This window comes from Pholis gunnellus (assembly GCF_910591455.1).
Source record: "Pholis gunnellus genome assembly, chromosome: 19".
NCBI classification, from domain to species: domain Eukaryota; kingdom Metazoa; phylum Chordata; class Actinopteri; order Perciformes; family Pholidae; genus Pholis; species Pholis gunnellus.
This window is the reverse complement of record NC_136546.1, coordinates 6,327,426-6,338,774: the sequence shown is the minus strand read 5'-3', so window position 1 is coordinate 6,338,774 and position 11,349 is coordinate 6,327,426. Positions and strand designations below refer to the sequence as shown.

The following is an 11,349-nucleotide window of genomic DNA, read 5'->3' as shown; positions in this document are numbered from 1 at the left end:
ATTAACTTGCTACATGAGGATAAAATACAAAGTTAAGTCTACAATGTGTGAACATCTGTAATCTACTAAAAGTATTTCCTCCCATCACTACACCCCTAAACACACACACACACACAGACACACACACACACACACACACACACACACACACACACACACACACCCTCTCCGCCTCACACAACAAACACATTGATTCAAGATGTCAGATGGTAACTTTTTTCCTTGGTGCGTATTCTGCCTGATGCGTACTTGGTTTCCTGTCGTCCGTCTGGGTAGATGGTCTTAACCGTCCCATCAGGATACTCCCTCCTCTTGTACTGGGTAGTGTGGGTTTCTCTCTGACCGTTGGGGAAATCGACCATCTTCTCGCCGGACCTGGAGAAGAGACGACGACCCAGAAGGCACAAACAATGAACAAATGACTTCCCTCAGGTTGTGATTAGGCCCCGTACAATGTTTTTGTGATTAACATAACCATGACAAGGTTCATATCGGCATCTAAGAACAACATGAAGCTAGTAATTGTAGTTTGGCATTTGAATATTACAGACACAGACTACAGATACTGTCAGACTGTAGAATAAGAGGATTTTTCCATTCCATCAACCAAACGTTAAGGGTTTGATATCCAAACTCCATGATGTCAGCGTCTGTCCTCATACTGGTTACCTCCCGGTGTCATTTATTCATGACGAAAGCCGTTAGCTGCCACTTTGATGACAGCTCGTGTTCCTGGGCTCCACCGGCTTTCTGACCCTGCAGACGCCCTGAAGCTGATATAATGAAATAAAGCAGCGACTTCAGTCTCACGGTGAGAGGTGAACGATGGTGCCGTCAGGGAAGATCGTCCTCTCGCTGCCGTCAGGCTCCAGATACTTGATGGTCTGGTCTGGAAATAAGATCTCTCTCTTCCCCCCAGGGTGTCGCTTCTCTGTGGCAGAAGGAGACACATCATGAATGAAAGGCTATACTATGAGCTGGAGTCATATAGGGGCAAGTCTGCAAACGTTTTCCATCGTCTGTTAGAGATGTTGGCCAGCTGATACGTTACGTTGTCAGTTTGTCATTAAATCATAATAAATCGGGTTCGGTCGGTTCTATGATAGACGTTAGGTATTACATTTTATTTTTATTTTTAGCGTTGCATCTATATTTGGAAAGCTGTTCATTTAAACCTGCAAAAACTGATATTTCTGGCCACAGGGGGGCAGCAGAAACAGCTTTGATACATCGTTACCTGTTAAGGTGATTGATATATATGGATCATTCATTCTGATTTGCGTCTACCTGATGAATGTGAGTCCAGTATTTTCTCTCTTTTACCTCCTGAGCTGCTAAGTGCTCCATTATGTTCCACTCAAACTGTAAAGTAGCAGCCGGAGGATTTAGCCGGAGAATTGTGAGCTTGGGGAAGCTTTGGAAACTTGAAGGTGATATATGCTCTCGGAATGCAGATGTAGCTCTCATCATACAATGATATATTGTCCACTATCTCCTTTATGTAATGGTATAACCCTGTATGTGTTTTGTGGGTAATTGTGCATCAATTGTATGTCTTGCTACAATGTATCGTTGTGAATTGTCAAATTTAACAAGTCTAAGAATCAATAAATACATGTTTACAAAGCTGGTAAAGCCTCACTTTTATATTTGATACATTGTTGTTAAAAAAATATGAATTATGGACTCTTTAAAGGACTATATGACATGAAACATAATACTCAAACAATGACAGATGTAGATGAGTCAGTCCAGGCGCTCTCTTACCAATCTGCTTGTTGGGGAAGTTAAAGACCTCCAGACCACTCGGGTGGGAGGTGTGTGTCGTCTGTGAAGCAGCATAGTAATACACCTGTAACACACATACGCATGATCTGAGTGATTCTAATCAATAAATCAATATTAACATATTTGTGTGATCAGGTCAATGAAGCACAGAAATGAAAACAAACCATGAAAACGTTAAAAAAAGTCATCTTTACTTAAAAAGTTATTAAACATGCATAAAGGTAACAAAGAGCTCACCACTTTCCCATCTTGCAAAATGTGTTTGACGTCGCCATTGAAGAATGTGACTGTTTTCGTCTGCTGGTCTGCAGAAGTTACTTTACGTGTCCAGTCAGTCTGAGTCAGCAGGCCGCACCCGCTGGAGACAAGCTGCTCCATCTCGGGAGATAACAACGACTTCGTCAGTGCAGAATTATCAAAACGGTGTTTGAGTGTCGTCCAGTTTTTTGATTTAAAGACTTTGGTGATTTAGACTCATTTCTACAAGATGCTTTAGCAGGTTACCAATGGTTTGAATACTAATTTCTGAATTATTTTTAGGGAAAATGTACATCTTTATTAGGGAAATTAATCTTTATTTATTATTGTTTAAATTAAATATTATCCAAACTACCACTGAAAGAGCCTGAATCCTTGATTTATTTTAAATGTCAATACTATTTTTTTCTCCTAAATCAAGTTTGGGCAGTGGCACGGCGGGCACGGGGAGCGTGTCGACTTGCACTGCATACGCCTGTAATGCGGTCAGTCAGCGCTTTGACACCACCTTTTTTTCCGTCCTCGTAAATTATTGCCCGGGTGCTTCAAGACCACTTAACGGTGTATTACGCACTTGAATCATTTGATACCAACCAGATTTACACGGCAGTAAAATGAAAAGGACGAAGTAGCTTTGCGTGTGTGAGCGGCAAGGGCGTAGGTTTGGTTTCACATATTGAAACGGGGAGTGCAGCGGTCCTCCCCCACAAGATGTCCTGCATTCTAGTGAATGTTTCTGCAGCCTTTCATGGTGGAAAAATATTTATTTATGATAAGGAAAACACTAAATTCAGGTGCCAGGTGATAATTCAAAATATAAAAATATAATGGATCATAGTGCAGTAAGGCTCTGAAATATTCTGTATTTTCTTTGTATTTATTCTCCTGCAGATCATCTTTTCTTTTGCCTGTAGGCATTTTTTTTCTCTTCCCTCCTCTTTTGTGTCTTTAACCTCTTTAAATGGGCATGTGGCACCTATTCACCTCAATGAGAAATCAACTTTTAATTAATTTATAAACTTCTGGAATTTAATAGCTCACATGTGTTTCAGCCTGTTAAAACGTTTTTATATATCTGTGTACTTTGGGAAGTTGGGAAATAGGTTCAATATTTTGAGAAAAACATTGTTTGAAGAAGTTTGCTCAAACATTGGTATAGGGACAAATCTGTCCTCCCAAAATATTGGTCCATACACTCCATTTGCAAACCTCTATTCATCTGAATGTCTGCAACTCATTAGTTATTTGGTATGAACAGAAAATGTTACCAAACCAGTCTGTGTGAGGAGAGATATTTTATTCATTTTCTGTCAGTGTGACATAAAACCAAATTAGATGGACAAAGGTGTTCCACTAAACAGAGGTTTTGATTTGAATATGGTGCATAAATATATTAATAATAATAGTTAAGTAAAACTAAATATGTAGATTAATTAATCAATTAATAGTAAGGGGATCAATGACGTCTAACCAAGTTTCTTTTCTACTTCCTTTTGTCTCCTTGTATTTGGTTTTTTAAATATTTTTCTCATGGGTGTCATTGTCTTGGGCCGCCCCCAGTCCATTAGTAGTAAGTTATTATGTTTTGTTAAGTTATTTTTCTTTTCTTTTTAGTTTTTTCTGTCGTTTGAGGGGACCCAGCACTAACTCATGTCGCCCCCATGATGTCAGTCTGATCCAACAAACTGTGTGAGGAAGAGTTATTGCGGTTATCGCTGAGTATACTGAAGGGCACCACAATTCAGGGTCAAATATGACAAACAATTAATCAGGAGGATACAGGGGGGAAATTCCATGTTGATGTGATTCATGTGATTTGTGACCTGAGGAGAAGACGACCATGTACATATTTTACCTCTGACTGACCCTCCTGGTGTAGGGTGCGTGTCTGTGCAGTACATCGGCCGGCCACTGGGCTGCACTGTGGCGTAACTGTTGGTTTCTCCCTCAGCTCAGAGTTTTCTCTGATCAGCTCCTCCAGCTGGCGTCGAACTTCAGACCAGTCACTCTCTCTCTGCCTGAACTGCTGCTGAAGGGCCTCCATCTGCTGCCTGAGGGCCTGCACACACACACGCACACACATGCACACACATGCACACACACGCACACACACGCACACACACAGCTCTGGTTGTGACTCAGGTGCTGACTTGAAGGAGTGGGAGTCTGTTTGTAAATGTTTGCACAGATTTACGCCACACTGTGTTTCACCGCTCTGCAGCTGACGACAAGAATCTCTATCAGGAAACAGCTTGAAGCTGATTTGAGTCAAGTTCCCTGAACCACTTAGTTTAACCGTTTTCAGTCTTGTGCAACACTCGTCTTCTTTAGCCAATAATAGAATTATATTATCATAATATTACAATATACAAATATATTACAATCTACAAATTAAACTATCGGTGTCAATGCACTGTCCATGCTTCGCTTTTTACGGACCTAGCTTGAATACATTTGGTCTAATCTTATTATCTTCTAATGACAAAAATAAAACAACGCCGCTTTTTTTAAAATAAAGAGATACCCTCAAAATCTTACAGTACACAAATAATATTATAATTAATCAAAGTGAAAATATATGTTGATTTGATTTAGTCACCATAATTGAGACGTTGTTGTTATTGTTGAAACTGCTTTAGAGGTGTTTTTGTGTCCTACTTTATGGCCATTTGCTATACAGAGAAGGGTTTCTGAGAAAACCTTTTTCAGGTTACAGGTAATTTCCCAGCAGCGCCCTGCATCACATGCATGACATCATCTACAAGAGTTGCACAATCTATTGTTGTTCAGCGGAGGGAGGTTTCACATTTCCTCTTCAGACTATTGATCCTTGTATTGAAATGCTAAAGGTGTTCCTGAAAGCAAAGTTGAAGTACTGCTTTCAAAGAGCTCGTTTCCCACTAAATCTAAATGACAATACCGGTGGTACCAGTTCTGCAACATAGGTTAAAGCAAATAGGTGTGGCCGGTCTCTAAGGATTCGGGGAATACTGCAGGAAGCTTTGGAGAAATGCAGGATAGTAAATTATTACAGAGGCCAGGCTCAAGTGTTACACACGAGAAGGCAGCTCACCTCCATCATGTCAATGAGCAACTATCACATGTGTGTATGCAGCTTGGCGAGGAGAGGAGGTGAGAACTGCTTTATGGTTTGTGGTTGTGAAACGGGCCAATAAATGTCATGAGAAAGGCTAAGGCTTTTTGTCAAGCAACACTGCAGCAAAACAGCTGACAAATCAATATTTGTTTTGTGGCTTGAGGGATATGCAGGTGTTGTTTTATCTTTTTATTAGAATAGACATTAGTCTACTTCCCCCATGTCTGGTTTGACACAGATGCTAAACTCATACTGCAGGCCTTGGTGCTCAATTCTGATTCATTGCTCTGATCTGATTAATTTTGTTTGGCTGTCCACATTGTTTTTCTAATGTGGCCATCAGATTCCAGGGTGAACTGGTCCCGGTCCTGAGCTGACCCGCATGCGCAGAAGAGCTTAGACCAGGGGTGTCAAACACCCGGCTCGCCACGTCATTTTATGTGGCCAGCGAATCCGCCAGCAAAAAATAAATAAATGTAAAAGTCAGACCGATCCGCGCGCGCACACCTCCACCAGCGGATGTGGTGGAGATGCAACAGTCGCCCTCCCGCAAGCGCCCCCGATTTAATTTGTTTCTAATCAAATGATCTGAGTCACAAAACAATCCAGCTTGGGACGCTTCTGCCTGCAGTCTGCACGAATTACCCCCCAACCCAAAAACTGACCTGGACTTCCCCGGTTTCCAGTTTGTGCAGAATGTGTTGATTCTTCACGTCCTGGCTCTGCTCTCTGCTCTCCAGCTCATCGTTCTGATCCGCTCTTTCTCTGCATATAAACACAGAACACAAAGTATAGTTGAGTCTGATGGGAAATATATCTTATATATAATATATATATATATATATGTATATATATACATGTGTGTGTTTTTGGTCATAAATTATTGGACAAATTTGAATTGACGGCGCTGGATTAAGAAGTCAGTCATCACTAAAGTTATTAATTGTCTGTACCAAATTTCATTTCAATCCATCTCATAGTTTAACAGCGTCTTTCGAGCAAATCCTCTTCCTCCATTGAGAATTAGTATAGTGTAAAACTGATACAATGTCGCTGAATTACTGAAACATATCATTTCCTGTCTGTGCTTTCTCTAAAAGGAAAGAAAAGATATGATGATAAACCAGAAAGGAAGCTCAAACTTACATTATGCTTAACTGATGAAAATGATACCAACCTACCAGCCAACGCTGCGGTGCCAGATGTCAAATAGATATTAAAGAATCTATTTTGCATGCTAAAAGAATATCAGTTTTTACCTGAGAAATCCCCTCCATGTTTGTGCCCTTTTCGTTGCGTCTGGACCGTCAGGTTTCCTTCTTGGTTTCGGTGAGTGTATCTTCAACATATTCTGAGCCCCTATAAAGAAATACACAAAGCTCACTTGTAAGAGGCAGATGGAAATTGCCAGTATTGCATGTGAAGTATGGGACTACAGATGAAATATAGCCTTTTGGCTAACTCTGGCGCATTTACAGAAATGTTTTTATTAATGGTCACTGTCCCGTATCAAATAAACCATTAAATAAGTAACAATAAACAGAACATATTTATGAGTGGAACGGGAATTAAAAGTTCACAATTATGGCTTTTCATCAAACAATCAGCCTGGAACACTATTTTCTAAAAATAACTAAACCCTGAGGGAGCCCCATAAGAATCTTAAGATGCAGATTCAAACAAAACCAGCGCAGAATATATGTTAAAATAATAATCTGGAGGATTTTCATTTCACTCAATGTCTGATGAGTCACTATCTATCGCCGAATGAGTTATAGGCTCAAAGGCTCAAAGGCTCATAGGCCCCATTGTGTGGCTTAAGCCTATGGCCCACTATTGAAAGGCCTCGTAATTGCAAGATGATGAACTGGGTGCATGTGGCGATCATGGATGTAAAAATAGAGCTGGAAAAAAAAAAAGTATCCACTGATTTACAGACGTCACTTTCCCAATGTCAGTCTATGAGAAAAAGTCTGAGTGACCGATCTGGAAGTTGTAATTCCACAGTTTGGCCACTATTTCAAATTTTACTTTAAAGCTCAGTGCTCTTCCTGGGGGCTGTGACATTCCGGGGGGGGGGGGGGGGGCAGTTCGGGCAGCGATATCATGAAACACACCAGCAATTATCGCTTTTCGCCATAGGTGCCACCAAAGAGATCTTCGAGATTGCAGCTTTAAACATACATAAAAATTACCATGAGAAACCCCCTGAGTTGTATCATCTCTGTTGGCGCTGGAGGAGGAGGATTGTTGCTGATCCTGTTTCTGGATCTCAGGGAACATCCGTCCTTTCTCAGCCTCGCTGCCATAATCAGCCTCCGGTAGATATAAATGGGATTCCTGGAGGCCGAGGCAGGGAGGAGGGAATGGGAGCTTGGGAAACTGGTGACACTGGGAAGCTGGGTTATTTTCATCATCCCCGCCACTACCATCACCACCAGTAGTGCTTCTTGTGGTGGAATGTGTGGGAAATGTGCTTCGTCTCAGAGGTGTTGGTACTTGACTTGTGTCAAGTGAAAATTCCGCTGTTGTTGTAGCAGCTTGCTTTTGACCTTTAACCCAGTTTGAGCCCGGGCTGCTTCCCGCTCTCAAATTGCTGCACTGGCAAAGATGAGAGTGTGTTTTCTTTTCATCACAGCATGTGGATAGAGTTTCCATGTTAAAGCTTGAGACTCTATCCATGTGGTCGTCCATGATCCTAAAACTAACAATAACTTCCTGATTTCTCCAGGCCCGAGGGGAAACCCTGTTGTCCTTCATGGGGGGGCGAATGTTGAAATGATGCACTGAGTTTGACTCATATGCAGCGCTGGGATGTTCGGGTGTCCATGCGTGTGTGTTGTTCTGCTGCAGGGATTGTTCCCATAGATCCTCTGAGGTGGCAACACATGCAGCCGTTTTTCTATGAGGCGCCGTGAATTCAAACTGACTTTTCACCTCGTCCTCATCAACGATCAGTCCTGCGGTCTCACCCACGTTTTCCATTTCTTTGCGCCTCACCCTTTTCTCCCTGAAAGGCTTGCGAACACAGAGTGTCTGCTCAGAGAGTGATTGATGAATTCTGCATTCTGTCTCGTCATCGCTGTCATCTTCTTCTTTCAAACGGGAGTTCTCTTTGACCTTTCTCTCTTGTGATTGGCTACGTTTATCCTCTGTGCCTGTTGTTGCAGGAATATGAGGGATCTGTTTTAGTTCGACAGGTGGAGTTTCAGGTTGGGGCACGAGGGGAGCGTTGCAGTAAGTTTGTTCTCGGCTGCAGACCTGAACCGGAGCATGGATCTCTGTCGGGGTCCTCCTCTCGGCGGTCTGGCAAAAGTCTTGAGGAGTCCCAAACGCTTGGCCATGATCAAGCTGAAAGGTCAAAGACTGGAAGGTTTCAAGCTGCGACGCGTCATCTTTAAAGACAGCGGACGGGGAAGGGGAGCGACTCCGGATGCCAGAGGTTAACTTCCCGCCGGGCTGCTGCCGGCCGAGGGAAGCGCTCCTCTGGGCCTCCTGCTGATCGGTGACCTTGAAATTATTTCTGTCCATATTGGAATCGCCCTCCCGCAAGAAGTAGCGCCTCTCTGTCAACCTCATCATCCCACTGAGGTTCTGAAAAATAAAAAGGTGGAAGAAAAATCATTTCAGAGTCACGTGCACATGTTGATATTGGCATTTATTAGCGTGCATTACAGTTGTTCTCTGGCAACTAATAATTTGATTGGACTGGTAAGAATGTTTTTGGGCTGCCTGGAATCATTTTGTTTGGTTTTCCTCTCCTTTAATTAACATAATTGAGATTCAAAGAGCAATAGAACACACAGTGACACAATAAAGAAATGAAAACAAGTGACCGGAATTGTTTTATTTCCATATTCATATTTGTATTCGGTCCCAGCTCTGTGAAATTCTTGTAAAATCTGATATATTTGTTGAAATAAAAGTGAAGACTTTTTTTGTTTAATCCAACAGATTGGTGAATATTTTCAGTACCACTCAAGAAATTTAAAGAACAGCAATGCGACTTTATTCTGTGACAGTAATCCATCTTTGCATTTGAGGTTTGGTGATTTGATATGTTTTTTGTCATCCAAGTGGTGTCTAATCTGCCACTTGTCCTGCGGTACTACAGGGTACTACTGTACATACTCTGCTATTATGGAATATACCTGCAGCTGCTTCGGCTCAGAGACTTCATGCACTTTCAGCTGCTCCTCCACACACTCCCTGCAGATCAGCGTTGGTCCCCACCGACAGAAAAAAGAACATTTCAAATGACATTTGGAAAAGAAAATACCAAATAATATCAAAGCAGAGTTAAGGTAACAAAGAAGTGGCACACATGTTCTACCATATAGTGGGTTTACGAGTCTGTAGGGCAGCCGTCTGAGTACCTGTCTGCAGGGTTAGCAGAGGGGCCGACTGGGTCCTGGTCTCCGTGTTTGTCTACAGTCTGGTCGGCCTCTGTGGGGGTAGGTAAGTGTCTCTGGTCTGCCGTCTCTTCTTTGGATCTAAATGCATCTGAGTGGGAGACAATTTGTACACAGTACTGTATATGATGCTGATAGATCAGAAAGGAGTGAATCTGCAGGATAGGAGGAGAAGGAAAAGCTTCACTGCGTGCACACTTGGAAGCCCAAAAATATGTGACCGGATGAGTGCCAAACATTTCAGCCTGCTGTGAGATAGTACGGACGACAGTGAGAAAAAGTCTGAATGAGTTATAGCAGAAGGTACAACTTTACAGGGAGTGTTACTGGAGTCACAAGTGGGCGTGACAATCTGAGAACACTAGTGTGATTGTTGAGCTGTCTGACCGGCTTCTGATGCTGCAAAGCTGCACTTATCAGAGTCCTGCTGGATTCAAGAGCCATGATCACGTTCCTCTAGGCTAATAATCACTGTTCATTTCAATAACTAAATAAAATGTACCTTTGAAATATTACATTTTAATTAGAGCTAATACAAAGAACTTTCTGTTTGTGTTGACTTTGGCGTTCCCTGCAGATAAAAGCGGTAGTGTTTCCGAGCACCAGATTCCATTTGGAAAACCTCTCATTTTAGAGCAGCAGGGTCTGACAGTTTACCCCGAGCGGTCCGGGAATCGCACCAGATGACAGACATTAAGAATAACTACATAGAAATAGACAATAATCCTGCTGATGGTCTCGTTTGTTTATGTCGGTCATATGGACCTCATTGTTTTGAATTGAGAATGTTTTCATAACCAGTTAAAAGTTCCTCACAATAACTTTAAAATGCAACGTTTATCATGAAGCAAAGAACTTGTCTCTTGCCACTTTAACATTTCTTCAAAAAAACGACAACAGTCACCTTATCTGTGTGCTGTTTATTGACAGAGTGAAGATGAAGAACGCTATATGAACGTAATCATTAGGGTACTTTACGTCTTACGAGCCAACTTTTTTCTAATCATGGTCTTTTCTATTTCTGTGCCGTGTGGTAACAAGGATACACTTTGTTGACATGTTGATCTACATTGAAGAAAATGTCACAGTAATTCTATTTTTCATAATATCCATTGCAAAAATATCCAAACTTCTCATGATAAGCAAGGTAACTAATAAACCATTTGTGTGTGTGTGTGTTCCCAGTTTGATAGATAATGAGGGACAGGGTGTTCAGATACAACCTGAAATTGCCGTACTATCAATCCTAGTCACTAAACTAATCCTCCAGGTAGATAGTGAGTATCGCTGTGCTACTGAGCAGCGGCTTGACCAGACCGCTGTGCTTTGATTATACCTTGATCCACTGCGTAGTTTACTGAGTAACCCAATACACAATTAAATCATTGTCGGAGGAATGTGTACAGGAGAGGGAGGGAGGTCAATGATCAGAACCTGACAAGGTCAAGTCTAAGCGCTGGGTTCCACCAACAAGGATTAATTCAATCTCAGATTAGTTCTAATCAAGAGTTTAGTAAAGCTAGGTTTAAAATGAGTAAATCCAAAACTAACCTCTGTCTAGTAAATCCAAGTTTAAACCAAAATGATGAATGAATGTTTGTCCGAATTGATGTAACCGCAATGTAGCTGTTGCAATGTTTGCTAGAAGCTTGTTATGAAGTCAGTTGGTGAGCCTAACGTTACTCATTAAGGTTTGGCAGAGAAGCTCCAATTTGAGAAAAAAAGTTTTGCCCGAGTTAATGCAACACTATGAAAAAGTAATGGAAGATAAAAAAAACGGAGAACAGCACAGTA

At 41.7% G+C, this 11,349-nt stretch overlaps 1 protein-coding gene across 1 annotated transcript in view; it reads right to left on the bottom strand.

The window, feature by feature from the left end:
- Positions 1-307: 307 nt before the first annotated feature.
- LOC306711649 (uncharacterized protein) overlaps positions 308-11,349 on the bottom strand; it is a 23,747-nt gene continuing 12,705 nt past the window's right edge. Inside the window, exons 4-12 of the mRNA XM_079180665.1 lie at positions 9,520-9,646; positions 9,295-9,352; positions 7,339-8,737; positions 6,403-6,502; positions 5,809-5,908; positions 3,902-4,105; positions 2,026-2,166; positions 1,768-1,852; positions 308-931 (exon numbers count right to left, since the gene is read on the bottom strand). Coding sequence (XP_079036791.1) covers positions 807-931; positions 1,768-1,852; positions 2,026-2,166; positions 3,902-4,105; positions 5,809-5,908; positions 6,403-6,502; positions 7,339-8,737; positions 9,295-9,352; positions 9,520-9,646 — 2,339 coding nt within the window. The 3' untranslated portion in view covers positions 308-806. The remainder of the gene's footprint in view (positions 932-1,767; positions 1,853-2,025; positions 2,167-3,901; positions 4,106-5,808; positions 5,909-6,402; positions 6,503-7,338; positions 8,738-9,294; positions 9,353-9,519; positions 9,647-11,349) is intronic.